The sequence below is a fragment of the Acartia tonsa genome, chromosome 8, assembly GCF_053477335.1.
Source record: "Acartia tonsa isolate MP-2025a chromosome 8, ASM5347733v1, whole genome shotgun sequence".
NCBI lineage: Eukaryota > Metazoa > Arthropoda > Copepoda > Calanoida > Acartiidae > Acartia > Acartia tonsa.
In genome coordinates, this window is record NC_137267.1 from 43,168,229 (window position 1) to 43,189,006 (window position 20,778).

At 33.6% G+C, this 20,778-nt stretch overlaps 1 protein-coding gene across 1 annotated transcript; it reads right to left on the reverse strand.

The window, feature by feature from the left end:
• Positions 1 to 362: 362 nt before the first annotated feature.
• On the reverse strand, positions 363 to 18,486 carry LOC145326628 (cubilin-like). The gene is made up of 30 exons (XM_080169998.1): positions 18,440 to 18,486; positions 17,679 to 17,781; positions 17,313 to 17,371; positions 16,969 to 17,005; positions 16,281 to 16,403; positions 15,782 to 15,903; positions 14,498 to 14,573; positions 13,986 to 14,054; positions 13,480 to 13,559; positions 12,687 to 12,755; positions 12,187 to 12,280; positions 11,048 to 11,174; positions 10,799 to 10,911; positions 10,243 to 10,309; positions 10,025 to 10,137; positions 9,433 to 9,523; positions 8,937 to 9,022; positions 8,184 to 8,287; positions 7,568 to 7,668; positions 7,160 to 7,252; positions 5,133 to 5,260; positions 4,743 to 4,843; positions 4,366 to 4,459; positions 3,862 to 3,953; positions 3,431 to 3,529; positions 2,730 to 2,845; positions 1,372 to 1,447; positions 1,168 to 1,224; positions 709 to 764; positions 363 to 460 (listed from the first exon to the last, which is right to left on the reverse strand). Exons 1-30 carry the CDS (start codon positions 18,484 to 18,486, stop codon positions 363 to 365), a joined length of 2,691 nt encoding a protein of 896 aa, XP_080026124.1.
• Between the last annotated feature and the right edge of the window lie 2,292 nt (positions 18,487 to 20,778).

Genomic DNA, 20,778 nt, shown 5'->3' on the forward strand with positions numbered 1-20,778 from the left:
TTTTTTCTAGGGGCGATTTCTCTTGGGAGGGTTGTGGTACCCTCCCCCAAACCTTCCAGGGACCTATAAGGAGAACCCGATCGGTTCAGCGGTTGGCGAGATCCTTCGGTACACACAAACAGACAGACAAACAGACATCCTGTTTATTATTATATATTGTGCATGGCTGACAGACCAACGGAAAAAATAAAAATAAAATAAATACTGGATGCTTATTTGAATAGGGAATCTTCACAAAAAACGTCTAACTTGAATAGAAAATCCCCCATTACGTTACAGACTGACTAAAGGACGGATAGAAAATATTAGTTGTAGAGTGTAGATTCGCTACAAAAAAAAAATAAAGGAAAATATACCAAGGCTTAGTAAAAATTGATGAAAGACTCGCCTGGAGTTCTAGTGGGATCCCCACAGAAAGTTCCTATCAGGCTGGAGTTCCGGGTATCTCCATCTCGAATTTCTAAAATATATTGATACAATTACAGCATGACAATTTATGTTAAAATTTAACACTTAATTTAAAGTATTAATGTCTATATTCATTGATCGGAATGAGACTTATTTACAAAAAAAATAAGAACTTTTTTTGGTGGTAATTCTTCAGGGACAATTTATCTTGGAAGAGTTGAGGTAACCTTTCCAAAAAATAGTTGTAAACCTACCCTATAAAAGAGAACCATATTGGTCCAGCGGTTAAACTAATAGTACCTAGGTAGTCAAACGGACAGAAAGGAGCCCAAGATACAGCTTCTATATCAAACTCTCTGAAATAAAAATTTAATTATTGCTTATTTTTCTTTTTTAAAAATATCCCGTAAAAATATTTATTGGAAAAAAATATTAAAAGTGTTAAACTATGTTTTTAATTTTTATTTTGTTTTGTTGATTGCTGGTTGGTCTCTACTTTAAGAAAATAAATAACTTGCTTAGTTTTTGAGATTATTCTTAATATTTGAATGAGCTTTGTTTTTTTTATTATTAAGAGCTTTCCCTCAAAGTGCTTAGGGAGCACAGAACAATTCGTGGGAGGAACAATAAAATAGCTATTTAATTAGCTAAAATCTATTCCTACTCTTATTTTTAATCTATATCAAAATAAGGAAAATGGGGGTTCTGTGCTCGACTAGTCATTTAGAGGAAATTGGTCTCCAATTTTAAAGTACTTACTCAAACTGGAGATTAATAGCGTTTCCTGGAGGTACAGATATAAGATACACACATTCTCTGAAATAAATATGAAATTAGATTTGGAGAATAAATGGAAACACTTCCCAGGACCTATGAAAAGCTACATTGTATAGAAGAGATCCTTCAGTGCAGACAGACAGACAAAGATCCTGTTACTTTTATTACAAGGATAAGTATACATACCTGTGTTCAGGATAATTGCTTGGATGATATGGAGATGAGATTACCCCGCTTAGCCCTGTAAATTCTCCGCCACAAGCTAAAAATATTCATATTTCATAAAATTGGTTTCAATTAGATTAACATGAAACGAGTAATTGATTTATTTACAGTATGACCCTCGAAAAAGTATTTTTAAGCATCTGCAGCCCTTATTTCTCAATGAATTATTAAAAAATGCATATGTCCTTGTTCTCCATAGTATTCCACGTAACTAGATATAAAAATATTTTTTTTTACCTCCATTAACACCAGAGATTTTTAGTGCTAAAGTTTTGAAAAAGTGACTGAGGAAAAAGTAACTTTTAACATGAAACGATTTTTTTAGCAAAATTAAGCAAGAAATCCTTTTATTTTTGTTACTAGAAGAAACTTTATACAAAAATGAAATAAAAAATTTAGTTTTTGAGTAAAAAGCATTTTTTTACACATATTTTTTGAGTCTTTTTAGTTTAATGATATTTTGAAAAACTTACTTATTAGGCAAAATTGTTTAAGATTAAAAAAACAAATAAATCTCTATGAATATAGCAGAAAAATTGTTTTTGTTTCACAATCCAAACTTTAATAACAAAAAAGTTATAAAGAAAATAAAAATAAAACATAATGATTTTTTAGTCTAAAAAGCTTAATTTACCCCCTATTAAATAATTGAGATGTCAGAAAAGTAGGCGGAGAAACTGTCATAATTAATCCTTTTCTATAAATAAGGGTTAATAAATAACATAAAATTTGCAAATAATCAATTCATTCAGTAGTATTTTTTTGCCATTAAAAATTTATATTTTTTTGTGGAATAAAAAAGAAATATTTAGTTAACTTGTTTTTCTTTGTGTCTCATTATTCAGTTGCCAGAAAAACATAATATAACCATCCAAAAAATAAGAGAAACAAAAAAAAATTCTTTTTCTCAGTCACTTTTTCAAAACTTTAGCTCTAAAAATCTCCGGTGTTAATGGAGGTAAAAAAAAATATTTTTATATCTACTTACGTGGAATACTATGGAGAACAAGGACATATGCATTTTTTAATAATTCATTGAGAAATAAGGGCTGCAGATGCTTAAAAATACTTTTTCGAGGGTCATACTGTATAAGGGGTGGATAGGGCAAAGATTTAAATAATGTTTTCATTATTCGTTGGCTTAACAAATTTGGGGCCATTCATTGAATTTTGATTGGTTGGTTCATTAAGTTGAGTGTCCTAACGTTTTAACCACCTTTATAATTTACCGAAGCAAAAATATTGTGTATCATTATTAGGAATGTGCTGTACATCAATTTATCGTCCATTGTCTTATCCCTTTAGCTCCCTGCTATTACCTGTAGCATATGTAGCTCTGAAGCCGCTGTGATGTACCGAGTAATCAGAATTAAAAGTTAGAATCAGCTGATTGGATTGAGATTTATAGCTGGGAGGCAGGTTGCTTCCACAATATCTGAACAGAAAACATTATTAAATATTGACAAAACTAGTTTTCATGAGAACTGATTCCTTTTTGCAATGCAAAAAAGTATACTGTCCTTTCTTGTAAAAACATACAAAAATCAAACTTACTGGCTAAACAATTTTAGATAACTCAAGGGACATACAAAAGTCGAGAAAGCACTTAAAAGAATTTTTGAATAAGTGGAAGAAGTGGAAACTATATACCTTTTTTTCAAAAAGACATATTCTAATCTAATTAAGGGACTAGAGTGCCCATTATATATGTACGTATGTTAGGAACTTAGAGCTGAATTTAGATATATATTAAATTAGTTGTCAAAGCAATTTGGTGACAAATGAACACCAGAAAATCAGGTAAATTTTTTGATATTTTACATCCAAAATGTGACCTTTGAATCCCCAATAAAATTTTATGGGGTTTCGTGCACTTTTTTACAACCCCTTTATCCTAAAGTTAAATTACCCTAATTGATATCACCCCTCAAAAAAAAAGCTTGGACGTTCTTGCACAAAATATCATTAAGGCTAAAACTTTAAATGATTTAAGTTATGAAGATGAAAAATGCCAGCTTACCTTCCAACAAGTTGACCAGTGACCTCTCTGAGTTCTACAAAATCAAAATTACAGGATGCTCCACCCTCTAGCTCAAATGTATTGAACTCTAACTCAATTCTAAATAAAATAATTTTTGAAATTATATTTTTTTTCTAAATTGTTTTCAGATTCAAAGAAAATAAAGGGGACGGGTATATTTTTTCTTGTATTATTGTTACACTTTAGGTTAGTTAGTTTATATTGGGCACATTGAACACTCGCAGGGTTGGGCACAGCAGGTATAGAGAACGGGTTGGATAAAAAAGAAAAAAATACTCTTCGCATATTATTATTTCTATTGAAAAAAGAGGGATGATTACTCTGCTCGCTAGGTACTTTGAGGAGAAGCTCCTAATTTTCTTTTGAATGTTGTCACCTTTGTCTTAAAAAAATTTAGGAAGTTTTTTCACCTGTCTTCTGGAGGTACTCTGATTGTCCATTCACAGCTCAAATTTGAATCATAAGAGTCAGGATGTCGTGGAGATCTTATTTCTCCTCGGGTCTGAAATTGAAAGTTTGAAAAGTTTATCCATTATATGTTTAAACCAGGGCTCGGCAGTAATTAAGCCTTAAATTGAAAACCTCTAGCGTGACATATATTTTTTTTTCTCGAAAAGATGGATTATCTGTTTAGGAACAGGTTTATACATCCAGCTAAGTTTAACACTTACAAAATGATGATTTTACTGAGGCATACATACATGCGTCTGACGTACGGTTGCCAAGCCCTGGTTTAAACCTCATAAGATCTTTTGATTTTAGTGAATTATTTAACAATTTTCAAAAAGGTTATGTTTCTATCCACAGGAAACTACTAAGTATTGACATTATTAGTCAAGACAATGTTCTCATGTTAAACAGAAAGACACAGGTTATCAAGAAACCATTGCGTAGATAGATAGATAGAAAACTACCTGTGTAAGTAGGCCCCCACAACCAGGAACACCAGGTACTTCTGCCCAGGTTATCAGGAAACCATTGCCATTAGAGGAGGAATCAGAAATAAATCTTAATATAACAAGAATAATTTTAAGTAAATTGATGTAAAAGAAAATAAATGGTTTAAAAATATTAAACAAATAATAACAGTCTCTATTTTTTAGAGAAAAAAACACAAAACCTTTTACATGAACGTCTGAGAGTGGAAAAATGACAAAGATGTTTCAGCCTTCTATCGTAAATAGGAGCAGAGAAAATCACATTTCACACACTTCGTATCTCACGGATGGACGAACGGACAAACAATGTGAATTATAAAGTAGCTGTGCTACTAAAAAGTGTAAATTCTCACCTGACAGTAGCATGATTAGCACTAGAAGTGATTGGCGCCGGTATTGTTGAGTTACAGAACTGGCCCAACAAATGGTCAGTAACTCCTTCTCTGATTTCAACCTGAAGGATAAGTTTAGTTTATATAGAAATGTCTTTTGTGGTGTGAGCACTGACCCCCCCCCCCCTCAGCCCCCCTTCTTATTTTTTGTAGTTTGGTAGTTTTTCATCGATTTGTTTAATACCTTAGATTAAGGTATGTTATGTTGGAAATTGGGCAGCCCTGCAAGGTTAATCAAGGCATGCATTGGCCTCCCACAGTGGTTATAAGTAGGAGAAAACAACAGCCAACCCAATTTCAATTATTTTAAAAAAGAGTTGAGAAGATTTATTTTTGTTCAACTTTATATACCTTATCATAAGCACAAGTATCATGTGTTTCAATCTGCAAGGCTCCAAAATGGAACTGGATCCTTTTGCCAGCCCCAACCTGGATATTCCAGGCACAGTCTGCATTGTGCGGATACTTTCCTGGCCAACCTGGAAGAATAAATTGATAAGTATATATATAACCCAGACAACTACCTGGTTCAAGTGGTGGGGACCTTTTCCGTCTGCTAACAAATTGCAATCTGCTCTTATGTAATGACTTGGCTGTGATAATATTTAGGATTCTATTAGCTGATACTCCTGCCCCGGCGCTCTAATCATTTACTTTAATCCGGACTTTTTAAAAATGGTTAAAGTTGAATAACATATCTTAAAATGTCTTCTTTTCTTACTCTTTTAATGGTCTGAGATTTATAAAGAAGTTGTATCAACTTTTTTTTTATAGCTAGCCGGTACTTTTAGTAAGTAGTAGATGTAAAATTTTTCATAGAATTCAGATATGCAATCGGTTTTTTTTGTAGACCTCTTATTTTTTAAGTAATTTAAGTTTAAAAAAAAAATTAAGTCGATTTTAAGGTACTAAAATGCAACAAAAAAAAGAAAGAAAATGGCCATTATGAACAAAAATAGTAAGATCTTTAATTTGACACCTTACTTTTTCAATTCTGTCAGGTAATTATTGAAAAAATCGATTTTTTTAAACCCACGAGAATAAAAACTTTGAACTCAATTTTATCATTTCACAAGTAAAAAAATATGGGTTCATATATACTTTTAGAATCAGAAAAATATTACGAATCCATTGTAAGCAAAATTGAAAAAAAAGTTTACAATATAGTATATAAACTACAATAAAAGGAATTATATGAAAATATCATATTATATTGTACAGGCAACGTCTTAACTTTTGAATTGGGTATAAAAATGGGAAGGGGGTATAGAGGGGGTAAAGAGGGGGTAAAAAAGGGAAGACGATAGTGTTGCCAGAACAAAAAATACAATTGGCCATTTTTATATTTTTATATTTTTTTACTTTTTTTCAATTTTGCTTACAATGGATTCGTAATATTTTTCTGATTCTAAAGGTATATATGAACCCATGTTTTTTATGTCTGTTTGAGAAAATATTTAGGTCTAAAGTTTTTATTAAACCGAGGTTAAAAAAATAGATTTTTTCAATAATTACTCAACAGAATTTTAAAAGTAAGGTGTCAAATTAAAGATCTAACTATTTTTGTTCTTACTGGCCATTTTCTTCTTTTATTTTGTTGCGTTTTAGTACCTTAAAACCGACTTAATTATTTTTTTAAAAAACTTAAATTACTTAAAAAATAAGAGGTCTACAAAAAAACCGATTGCATATCTGAATTCTATGAAAAATTTTACATCTACTACTTACAAAAAGAACCGGCTAGCCATAAAAAAAAAAAGTTGATACACTTTCTTTACATATCATTATTATAATTAAAAGATTATTTTGACAAAATTTTTTATATATTTAAGGGCTGGTTTTTTTATTTGTCACAAATAATTATGAATTCAAGCACCTATATTTGATAACATTCATTAAAAAATAACAGTTAAAACCAGTTGTGTTAGCTCCGTTGGGATGAAGGCCCGGGTTAACAAAACTGGTATTAAAATTATGATTTTTAGTTTAGTATTCCTGGAAAGTTGTCTATAATACGATACATTATATGATTTTTTAGTATGGCTGAGAACCCATTCTAATTAATCGGCTTCGAAGCCACACTAGAAAGATTCTTTGTAGTTCATCAAAACTTTAAATTATACGTGGAGAAGAAATGGTTTCCAGGCGTCTATAAAAACTTTAGATTAATGGATATAGGATATACGTGGATATATTGACAGGGGTAAATTTGTCTTCAATTTAGCTTGCCAATATGGACCCCGGTGGTGGTGAGAGTATGGAGTAAAAGGAGTGTATGGTGGTATGTTATTTTAGCCAGCTGCGAGACACACTTAATCAGAGTACATGAAAATATGGTGCAACATCCAAGTAATAATATATCGATTTTTAGATTCTACCTGGAGAAGAAATGGTACCATGAGTTTGGCCTTCAAAGTTGCTGCCACACACAGGACTGCTTTCATTCCAGGTTAACCGGAAACCAGAATGACCTAAATTTATTTCACTTTTAAATAGGATAAAATATAATTGATTTTATACTACTTCATATGTACTGGTACCCAAAGTTTTATGAATCATTTTCTCCAGGCTTGAAACTTTTATAATACTTTTATAACTTTTGGTTTCCAGTATCTAACCTTTTCCTCCAATAATTTTAGTATTAAGAAAGGGGGGACTTTGTTTATCATCAATAGAAATTTACTTAAATCTGTAAAACAATTCTAACATGTGTTATCTTTTACAAACATATAGACGGACGTACAAACCTATCAAGCAATAGAAAGTTTCACTATTAAAAATCTTACTTTGACTAGAATCGGAAGTGAAGGATAGGTACATGCTTGGAGAGGCAGATACTATTGTTCCATTGTCACCAGGTAATTCTGTTCCACAATACTCTCCAATTCTAATAAATAATACTATTAGTTCCATAGTCACCAGATAGATCTGTTCCACAAAACTCTCCAATTGTAATAAATAATATTATTAGTTCCATTGTCCTTGGGTAAATCTGTCAGGTCCATCCTATATTGACAACTGGTGAGGTTTACCTGTGAACAGAACTGTCAGGTCCATCGTATATTGCCAGCTGGTGAGGTTTACCTATAACCAGAACTGGCAGGTCCAACATATATTGCCAGCTGGTGAGGTTTACCTGTGACCAGAACTGTCAGGTTCATCAAATATTGCCAGCTGGTGAGGCTTACCTGTGACCAGAACTGTCAGGTCTATCATATATTGCCAGCTGGTGAGGTTTACCTGTGACCATAACTGTCAGGTCCATCATATATTGTCAGGTGGTGGAGAAGAGGTTTACCTGTGACCAGAGCTGTCAGGTCCATTATATATTGCCAGCTGGTGAGGCTTACCTGTGACTAGAACTATCAGGTCCATCATATATTGCCAGCTGGTGAGGCTTACCTGTGACCAGAACTATCAGGTCCATCATATATTGCCAGCTTATCATAACAGTGAGTGCTCCAACCTCCCTCAAGATGAAACTCTTGAAAATCAATTCGAACCACCTATTAAAAAATCATCTCATATTTTTAATTAAAAATAAAATTTCAAGGTAAAATAAAGGCATTGCTTCAAAAGACCTAATTACAAAGAACTAATGCTACAAAAGACCTAAATTGCAAAAGACCTAAACTACAAAAGACCTAGACTTCAAAAGACATAAATTACATAAGACCTAGACCTACAAAAGGACCTAATCTTACAAAAGGCCTAAATTACTGAGTAGAGTTGGTCGGTCTTATATTAATTATGTAATAATCAATTAAAAATCAAGCAGTTTCCTTCAAAGTGCCTGGCCAATCTCAGAAATTCAATAATAAGTGTGGGTTTTCAGTGCTTTTATAGGCAATTTAAGATACAATTTTTTATGTACTATGCATTATTTTAAAGTTAAATTTGCAAGTTGTATCGGCTCTGATAACCAACAATCAACTTTTTATGGGTTAAACTTAAGTTCAATATATAAACATTTTTTTTAGAAAATGGCTCTTTTCCTCAAAGTGCTAAGCAAACAGAGAAAGTGAAAAAACAATAAAACACTACCCCCCACCCATTTCTCCCCATTATTATCAATTTATTTTCAAATTAATGGGGTTTTATGGCCAACTAGGCATTTTGAGGTAAAACGCCTAAAAAGTTATATAAAAAAAGTACCTTGTTACCAGCTACATGGATGTCAAAGTTACAGGAAAGATCATGGCCATACATGACACCATCTCCAGGTGGGAAGTCAATATGTCCTATAATCACAAGTTTCTTTTACAGTTTTTCTACAAATTTACTTACAATTTTGCTTAGACTTATAGATTTTATAATCTGCTTATTCAATTCTGACACTCTAATGTTATGGTAATGTTTGTTTATGCAATTGAGATGCTGCAAATAAGAACTGTTAGCGGTATTTAGAGCTTTTGATAAATACTTAGAGCAATTCCTCTTGTAAATGGGGTGTTACAAAATCGTTGTAAACCTTCCTAGGACATTTGAAAAATTTCACTGTAAAGTCAACCTATCGGTTCAGCGGTTTGCAAGATCCTTAGGTACACACAGAAAAAGACATACTGTTTCTTTTATATAAGGATTTTTGGCAACTACGCCCCTTGGGGTCTTTATCATTGCATTTTTTATTCAAGAAAGAAACTGTTTTAACCTGAAGTTCCAACAAAAGTTCCCCCGCAGAATGGAACCTCGTTCTCACAAAACTCTCCATTGAAACCACTTTCACAATTACAATATACATTCTATAACAAAAATGAAGATTTAAAACCATTAGATTAAATAATAGCTTTCCAACTGCTGCTTTGTATAAAGCGTGATGCATACAGGGAGACTGGGAAGAATGCCTTGGCTCGTAAACAGGAGCACCTCATTTACATGCAAAGTTAGGAATTCCACATAAAGGGCGTGCAATTAATGAGTTGGTTGTTAGATTTTACTTAACCTGATATTGTAAAGTGAGCGTTAGAGTATTGTATCCCATTTCAAGGGGATGATGCCCTAGGGTTCCTTAAATGATGTCTGGGAGTATTTTTATGTTTCAATATTTCTTTTTTGTATTATGATTATGATACCGACGGACCAAGTAATTCGTACACTAGATGCTAATTGGTATAGGGAACTTTCACAAAAAAATTAAGCTGTCTATCTTGAATAGCAAGCAAGAAAATAACATTTACCACATAGCATTACATACTGACAGATGGATGGACAGACAAACTAAATTAAATAAAAATGAGTTTAACCTGTTGGATTGACGTGCACGTTGCCCCATTCAAACAAGGAGATGATTCACAAGGGTCCAGCATAGTCTCACAGTTTCTTCCAGAATAGCCAGATGTACAGGTACACAGGTAACCTGATACAATGGATTTATTATTACCTGGATGTTATGCCAGATTATTATGTATTCTAATAGAGTGAAACTTGTAGCTGGCTAGTACAACTTATATAATTATTATACCTGATGCAGTTGGTAAACAAGTTCCTCCATTCAGACAGGGTTGTCCGGCACATGGACTAACAACAACCTAAAGGTAGAAAGTATTAACAAATTATTTGGTTAAGCAACTGAATTGGAAGGAGGAGTATTTTTTTACTTTAGGTCTGGTTAAGTTAGGTTATATTTTAGGGGCACAATATGCTCCGCATGATTAGTATCCCCAGCAGAGAACAAAGCAAAGAGAATACACCCCCCCCCCCCCATCTTATTTTCAAATTATTTCAAAATTATTTGGTGGGGGAGGGGGTTTGTATCAGTAACATTTTTTTCATAAAAATAGCAGTACAGGTGATTGACTCAAATGACAGCTTGACAGCTGTATATCTGATGTGTTAGCTGAAAATTATTTTAAGAAAAGGTCGTCACAAAAAAAAACAGAAATCTTTCAGTGTGAATGCTGCTTCAAGAAAACTGGTTGAGAGTAAGACACTTGCTAAAGTATCTGTATGTAAGTATCAAAAGTTGAAGGTTCAGGTAAAGAATATCCACCAAGTTGTCAGCTAAGAGCATAAAGTACCTGTTGTGTATCTGGAGGTAAAGGTCCAGGTAATGACTGGCCTCCAGGTTGGCAGCCAAAAGGTCCTACTCCAGTTCCACCATACCCAGGTGCACAGAAGCATTGCACAGATCCTAGAATTATGTTTAAATTCTATGACATAGTCACTTTGGTTTTATACAAGCGTAAAAATTTTGTTATTTTTCCTGTATTTGACATATCCATCATTAAATCAATGTATAATATCTTTAAAATTAAAATATTTCATACCTGAGAAGGCGACACAAGTTGCCAGAGGATGACACCCTCCATTATTAAGATGACATGGTCCCAGGAATGTGCAGACCTCTCCATTTCCAGAATATCCAGGAGGACAGGCACCACATTGACGAGATCCCTGTGGTAAGAAAATTACAGATCTAAGGAGATTTATCTGTTAATGTTATGTTGACACCACTGAAAATGTGCGGCCCCTTTTCATTTCATTTTCTTAAAATTAGGGGATAGAGTGTTAATTGTTCAATTATGTTTTTCAATGGAATTAATCATTTGTTTTAAGTGTACAGATTTGAATTAAAATAATGTAATCACATCTACAGGAACCATTTAAACTAAATAATGCTATAACTAACATTATACTTGTTTACCTGTGTATTAATACATTGGACAAATGTTAACAAACTATAACCTCCATTGTTTACCTGGGTATTAATACATTGGACAAATGTTAACAAACTATAACCTCCATTGTTTACCTGGGTATTAATACATTGGACAAATGTTAACAAACTATAACCTCCATTGTTTACCTGGGTATTAATACATTGGACAAATGGTAACAAACTACAACCTCCATTATTTACCTGGGTATTAATACATTGAACAAATGGTGACAAACTACAACCTCCATTGTTTACCTGGGTATTAATACATTGGACAAATGGTGACAAACTACAACCTCCATTATTTACCTGGGTATTAATACATTGGACAAATGGTGACAAACTACAACCTCCATTGTTTACCTGGGTATTAATACATTGGACAAAAGGTAACAAACTACAACCTCCATTATTTACCTGGGTATCAATACATTGGACAAATGGTGACATTGACAAACTACAACCTTCATTGTCTACCTGGGTATTAATACATTGGACAAATGGTGACAAACTACAACCTCCATTATTTACCTGGGTATTAATACATTGGACAAATGGTGACAAACTACAACCTCCATTATTTACCTGGGTATTAATACATTAGACAAATGGTGACAAACTACAACCTCCATTATTTACCTGGGTATTAATACATTGGACAAATGGTGATTAACTACAACCTCCATTATTTACCTGGGTATTAATACATTGGACAAATGGTGACAAACTACAACCTCCATTGTTTACCTGGGTATTAATACATTGGACAAATGGTGACAAACTACAACCTCCATTGTTTACTCGACATTCATTCACATCATTGCAATAATATCCGTTTCCACTGCAAGATTAAATTTTATGTTATCTTCAAAATGTATGTTTGTTTTATAACAATTCAATGATAATAAAATTTCCGCGATTAACGGTGGTCACTAAGAGGCAGTAAAACTTTTTTATGACATCAATGATACTAGAGATTCCTTCTTACCCCCCCACCAACCCTTTTCCTTCTTATTTTGTAATAAATAAAAAATTGTAGGAGGGGTTGTTTTTGTTTGCTTATTTGTTACTTTAGAACGTATAAGGTAGGTTTTATTGGGTACTGTATAGTGTATAGCCTGCAGTGATATGGCCCCTGTTGTGTTTAAGCATAGAAAAAATTTCCTTCTCATTTTTTAATTTAATTAAAAAATATAGGGGATTTTATTGTTTGAATAGAAATGAATTCATAAAAAAAATGTTCTAACCTGTAACCCTCAGGACAATGGCCACAGACAAAACCTCCAGCTGTGTTTATACATTGGACCAGAGGATTCCTAATTCAAGATATATTCATTTTAATTCAGGGATCTGAAGGGATAAGACAATGCCCAATAAATTGGTGTACATTGCAATAGATGATATACAAAATTACTTCCTCTGTAGATTACAATTAGTGGTTTGGACACACAACCTAATGATCCAACCAATCAAAATTCAAAGTTGTTGAGCTAAATGATAAGAAAACGTAACTATAAAACTTTGGGGACTAGTGTCCTCTCCCTTCCTGATTTTAATTTTTGTAAAAGGCTTACTTATTCTCATAATATCCTATTTCTTATACTGAATAATACATAACTGTTCTTTTCCTGCAAAAGAATCAAATCTAATGGACAAAGTTACTTCTTCTATAGATTCAAATAAATGGTGGAAATGTTTGAATACTTCTAGTTTATACAACTAATTTGGGATTTTATTTAAGTTTGTTTGCTTAGGAATGAGAGAATCTATTAAAAAACATTTGGGAGCAGTATGTTTCAGAGATTGTTAAGGACAATGAATTGTTATTCTTTCCCAATGATGATTAACAAAATTTTCCCTTCTGTAAATTAAAATTAGTGTTTGATAAGTTTGGATTTTACAAGTTTGGAACCAAAAAATGCAAATTTGATTACCTAAGGTTTAAAGAAAATTTTTGGGTATTAATGATATTTACAGTTCAATGTCCTGTCCTTTCCTCCCGTGTACAGCAATACAGCTATATTTTACTACTATACTTACGTAGAACAAGGAGGATTTAGACCATTACATTCATCCACGTCTACATTACAAGCTGGGGAGTTTCCATCTGTGGTCCATCCCTTAAAAAAGTTTCACGTAACATATCTTTACTATACACTTGTGGGGGATTTCCCTCATAGTGACTTTTTAATCAATGAAACCCCTGATCCCCCTTATTTTTTAAATAAAGGGAATATTACGATTAGTTTTTCATTTGTTTATTTAATATTATATATCAGGTTAGGTTAGGTTATATTGGGTAATGGGTAGCCATGCTAGGTTAGGGCCCCCTGTAATAGTTAGACATAATTCTCCCACCCCTTATATTTCTAATATGTAAAAAATAGGGGTTGGGGTTCAGTAATTGACACGAAGGTAAAACAAATCAAGATACTAGTAAATGAACAAAATTTGAACATTCCTAACCATTATCCTTCAATACCTAACCTAACACCTTCAAATCCTATCAATACACCTGACCTTATTAAAAATTGTATGAATCATACCTGGTCACAGATACAGGTAAATGAAGCAGCTCCAGCAGAATCTACACAGGTTCCATGTCCACACATCTCCTAGATTATCAAATTTTTTTTTCATTTTAATATCTAGTATTTTCTCAACTGCTTTCTAAGATAAACAGCTAATTTTATATTATGCATTTTTTTGTACCGATAAATTTGTCGGCCTATCTTCCAGTCAAGCTTAAAAAGATAGAATTAAAAAAAAAGGAATTATCGTATATTTTCTATTTTTTCTTGTTTTTTTTTATGACAGTTGTATATCTGCTCTGAATCTTTTTCTGTTTGCAAACACTGCTTATTTGTGGTTCGCTATTTCTATTTATGGATGTTGCTATCCTTGTTACTTTATTATGAGATATCTTAATGACAGATAAAATTGACATACAGACAGACATTTCACTTGGTGCTATACCCATTTCAAATTTAAGGAGGGTAGTTGTGTTAGACTATGAACTTTGAAGGAAATGTCTCTTACATTTTTGATAAGGTCTTACCTGAGATGAGCCAGAACTGCAAGAATTTGTCTTCTTGGTGCAGTGCATCCCATAGAAATCTGGAGGACAATGACATCTACCAATTATATTATTCTGTTATAAAAGTAACAGGATGTATGTCTGTCTCTGTGTGTGTTTGTGCTTGTCCAGGGATACCCCCCCCCCATAATTAAGTGTCGCTAGTACTATCATAAATAGTCTAATATTTTCATAGAAGAAAGTTGATTTAGAGAAAAAAGTAGGAATAGGACAGTATTGTAAGAAGGACGAATGAAGCAGCTTATAGTGTTCAACTTCATTCAATACAAATGACCAATGATAAGCCAGTATACATGTAAATTAACCAAAAGTAAAATGTAAACTGGCCTAACATTGGTCATTTAAATTGTATGATGTCACTATAGGCTGCTTCAGGATGAATATGATACCTGTAACTACCAGGAGTATTCTGGCAGGTGGCAGGTGGCCTAGTTCAGTACAAGCAAACATACCTGTAACTACCAGCAGTGTTCAGGTAGATAGCTCCATTCTAGCAGCCCAGATCAGTTCCAGCTAACAATATCATACCTGTAACTACCAGGAGTATTCTGGCAGTTGTCTTCATTCTGGCAGCCCAGTTCAGTTCCAGCAAACATACCTGTAACTACTGGGTGTATTCTGGCGGGAGGTTCCATACTAGCAGCCCAGATCAGTTCCAGCAAACATACCTGTAACTACCAGGTGTATTCTGGCGGGAGGTTCCATACTAGCAGCCCAGATCAGTTCCAGCTAACAATATCATACCTGTAACTACCAGGAGTATTCTGGCAGTTTGCTCCATTCTGGCAGCCTAGATCAGTTCCAGCAAACATACCTGTAACTACCAGGTGTATTCTGGCGGGAGGTTCCATACTAGCAGCCCAGATCAGTTCCAGCTAACAATAACATACCTGTAACTACCAGGAGTATTCTGGCAGTTGCCTCCATTCTGGCAGCCCAGTTTAGTTCTAGCAAATATACCTGTAACTACCAGAAGTATTTTGGTAGGTGGCTCCATTCTGGCAGCCTAGATCAGTTCCAGCAAACATACCTGTAACTACCAGGTGTATTCTGGAGGGAGGTTTCATACTAGCAGCCCAGATCAGTTCCAGCTAACAATAACATACCTGTAACTACCAGGAGTATTCTGGCAGTTAGCTCCATTCTGGCAGCCCAGTGCAGTTCTAGCAAACATACCTGTAACTACCAGGGTATTTCGGCATTTGGCTCCATTCTAGCAGCCCAGTTCCGTTCCAGCAAACATACCTGTAACTACCAGGAGTATTCTGGCAGGTGGCTCCATTCTGGCAGCCTAGATCAGTTCCAGCAAACAGGTTGCATTCATTAACATCTAAAGAACAGTCAGCTCCCTCCCAATTGTCTGGACACTAAACAATCACAAATATTCCCCCCATAATTAATGATATGTTTGCTTGAATACATAAAGCGTCACATAAATATATGTACAGACTAACACTTGTCATAATAGAGTAATTAAAAAGACCACCTTTTTCATAAAGAAATTTAAAAAAAGGGGTAAACTTGATTTTTAAATTAATACAATATTATTAACTAGTATTTATTGAAAAGAAAACTGGTAACATTATGTGTGTCTGTCTGTGTGTAGATTAAGATCTCTATGATATAACTTAATATTTTTTAATTAATATTACAAAATGATATTACTGTTGCGTGTTTTACGATTGGGTTTTCTGTAGTGTCTAATTATTTCTACATTTCTAATAAATATAATAAAAGAATATACCTGGCACACAAAACCATTAAAAGTATCAATGCAGGATCCTCCATTCCTGCAAGGGTTGCTGGCACAGGAATCCAGGTTTAGCTGAGTCTCCAGATCAACCACGCGTTTTCTTAGTCGCCGAATCTGAAAAAGAAACTTTTTATTTCATGTTTAACCTTATTGTTTGTTAACATATCATAAAAGTATCTGGATGTCTTTCTGTATGTTTGTATCTCTTCAACCGTTAAACAGTGCAGCTTCTTAAAGATCAAGTGAGGATTTTTTGGGGTAGGGTACCTCCACCCTCTGGAGAATAAAAAAAACCACGCCAAACAAGTATTTTCTTACTTTTAAAAACAGAAATTTTAATTGGAGGGATGATTTAATATCTTTGACCTAATATGTTTAAGTTGAAATATGCAAAAAAAAAAGCTAAATCCTGCACATTTCTAAGAAATTGTTAAAACCGCCGTGCTACCGTTATCTGTTGATTTTTTAGAGACCTGGCGCTAGTTAGCCAGTAGAGATAGCGAGATAAAATTTTGTACATGTATTTCTAGGCCTTTAAAGTAACTTTTTGGGTCAGCAGAAGAATTAAATTCGGAAAAGTGTATTTTAAGTAACACGTAGTAAAGAAAGATGTTTTTAAAAACATGAAGATAAAAGACTTAAAATGCAAAAAAAACCTAAAATGAACCAAAAAGCTTACCATTACTTTAAGTTTGCCAAGATCAGTAGAGTCAGAGCTAAAAAATGGTTACATCAATTAGATAACTTTTAAACTAAAATTTTCATATTTCTTACAATATAACCTGTGGTTTCCATTAAATTATCTAGTTAAGCAAAGAAAATCTCCCCACCACTTAACCTTTTTTGATTCTGAAACTTTTTAAAAATAATTATTTGATCAGGTTAGGTTAAATTGGTTACAAGCAGTTAAAGGCACGGCAAAGTTAGGACCCCCTGCAGGGTTAGGCCAAAATAAAATTATACTTTCCCATTATTTTTTTTAAGAGGAAGGGGATTAATACTGCAAATTAAAAGATAATTTACCTTTGATTAAAGTTTTGTTCCACGGCTTGTAATCTTCTATTTATAACTTGAAGTTCATCCTACAATAAACATTGTCATTTTTATATAACTATCCAACTAAATGTCAGAAGGGGATGTGACATTTAAACTATATCGGAACCTAAATGTTTTATTACGTTCACTTTTTCATAAAACTTTTTTTTATTTTTGTTGAATTTTAATTGGTTAGTTGCAAACTAGTAGTGTCTTAAACTTTCAACCAGCAATTTAATCAATTTATCGTCCATTGTCTTATACCTTTAAAGCCCTTCATTATTACCCTTTACTATTTCTATAAAAGTCACGCCCCTGACGTGCAAACGTTGAAAAATCAACAAAAATAGTTACCTGGATATTATTATCTTGTCCACCCAATCTTTCCTCCAGCCTTTGCAATCTGTCCAGGACAGAGCTGGCCACCTGGCCGTTCATCAAGTCATTCTCTTTATTCCTGAGGTAAAATATCTTATTAGTAGCGAATATACTCTATAGTTACAAATGTCCGTCCGTCATCTGCAATCTCACCAGGACAGAGCTGGCCACCTGGCCGTTCATTAAGTCATTCTCTGTATTCCTGAGGTAAAATATCTTATCAGTAGCGAAGCTACTCTATAGTTACAAATGTCCGTCCGTCAACTGCAATCTCTCCAGGACAGAGCTAGCCACCTCACCGTTTATTAAGTCATTTTCTTTATTTCTGAGGTAAAATATCTTATCAGTAGTGAAGATACTCTATAGTTAAAAATGTTCTTCCGTCCTTTGCAATCTCTCCAGGAAAGAGCTAACCACACCTAACCAGACGTTAAGTCAATTTCTTTATTCTTGAGGTAAAATATCTTATCAGTAGTGAAGATACAGAGCTAGCCACACCTGACCGGACATTAAGTCATTCTCTTTATTCCTGAGTCAAAATATCTTATTGTATACTACAAAAGAACAATAAAACAGGGCACTGCAACCGCGCGTCATCCGTGCGTAGGCCTCAGTGAATTCGTCATATTATAACTTTTAAATTCAGCTGTGTGTCTAATCAGACAATCCATCTTTTCGGGAATTTTTTTTGTCATACTAGCGGGTTTTAATTTAAGGCTTATGCGCGGCTGCCGAACCTTGGTTTTACACTACCTGGAAATGAAGGTAGACAGATCTTCTCCATTCACAGTTACAACCCCTTCAAAGTTTACAGGTTAAATCAAGGTAAAGCGATTATCATTAAAATAAAGTAACAGGATCTCTATCTGTCTGTCTGTCTGTTTGTATCGAAGGATTTCTCTGCTGAGCTGATACAGTTCTCCAATACAGCGAAGCTTCTCATATGTCCAGTGTATAATTTTTACTATTTTGAAAAGGCACCACCACCCTCCAAAGAGAAATCGCTCATTAATAAAATGACCGACCTAAAATTTAAAATGGACAGGGCTCTCCTCCCCCCATCAGTATATTATAAAGTAAGTTGTATGTGTGTTTGTGCTGAAAGATCTTGTAAACGGCACAACTGATTGTTACATACTTTTCAAGGAAGTATATTTTAGGTACAAGGGGAAGGAGACCCCATAAGTACTGATCAACTAGAATACTCTTTCAGATCAAAACCTGTTATGTATTATAATATTTTTATTTTTCATCTTTCAGAAAAAAACAAGGGGAAGGCGGGTTATTGATTATTGGGCAAAAAGCTTAATACACCACTTTTACATATCTGTATAGATATATCGCTACTATTGAATGTAATATTCCTTGTTCACTTTCTTTGTACCTGCGCCCACAGTTTTAAAGCTTATGTTTCTATGCATTGCAGATTCAAGGATTAGAGTCCCCTGCTCTACTCTTATCCGAGCACTAAACAATACATATATTCAAGGATTAGAGTCCCCTGCTCTACTTATATCCTAGCACTAAACAATACATATATTCAAGGATTAGAGTCCCTTGCTCTACACGTATCCGAGCACTAAACAATACATATATTCAAGGATTAGAGTCCCTTGCTCTACACGTATCCGAGCACTAAACAAACAATACATATATTCAAGGATTAGAGTCCCTTGCTCTACTCTTATCCGAGCACTAAACAATACATATATTCATGGATTAGAGTCCCCTGCTCTACACGTATCCGAGCACTAAACAATACAAATAATCAAGGATTAGAGTCCCCTACTCTACTTATATCCGAGCACTAAACAATACATATATTCAAGGATTAGAGTCCCCTGCTCTACACGTATCCGAGCACTAAACAATACAAATAATCAAGGATTAGATTCCCCTACTCTACTTATATCATATAAACAATCATATAAACAATACATATATTCAAGGATTAGAGTCCCCTGCTCTACTTATATCCTAGCACTAAACAATATATATATTCAATGATTAGTGTCCCCTGCTTTACTTATATCCTAGCACTAAACAATACATATATTCAAGGATTAGAGTCCCCTGCTCTACTTATATTCTAGCACTAAACAATACATATATTCAAGGATTAGAGTCCCCTGCTCTACACGTATCCAAACACTAAACAATACATATTTTACCAAAGATAGTCAATTAGACACAATAATTTCACAAACTTGATGTTTAGGCTTTATATATTTATTCACTAAACAAAGCAAACTTAAAATATTTTTTTTTATAGCACAATCCAATAATCATGACTTAATATTTCTATTTTGAAATAAAAATCACATATAAATTTTAATCGATGAATAAAAATACTTACTAATCGCTAAATATATCACTTGAGCAATCACAGAAGTTATCTATATAGCATAAAATTGATTCTTTTTCCTATAGGGATTTGTTAGCGGATATGCTCCTAGAGGCTTCTAGAGGCACTTAAGGAATTGGAGAGGGGGAGTACAATTTCAAAAAAGAAAAATTAAGATATATTTTTATTTAAATAACCAATGCCTTAAAAATTTTCTCTATCATCTAAATTAGTATTTTTTTGCCTGAAGCATAGAATCTCAGAAACGGCTGGTCCGGTTGGGTTGTACTTTTTAAGGGAGTTCTATAAATGTCTTTGGGAGGTTTTAGGCTATTTTTTATCCCCGCTCTCCACTATAGGACAGGGGCGAAGTAACTAATAATTCATATTTGATTATACTAAAACCATACTGGTTTTCTGTCTTTAAGTATATAAGAAAAGAATCTTTCCTAAAAAGGTGAATAATAATATATAAACTAATAGTAACCAAATCATGATTACCACTTGAAACAAACTAAAGCATATATTCATCTATTGTAAGTATACTATCATGCTCATTAAATAATAGATTTATTTAGAAAGAACGACAACCCCCCAATATATTTTCCCACGTCAGTAGAAAGGAAAGTATATGTTTACGTAGCACAACCTCTTTTCGTAGGGAAGGTAAAAGGTTTGAATCATGAATTCAACATTTCGTCATTATTAAAGACGTTAAAATTTCCACGATTG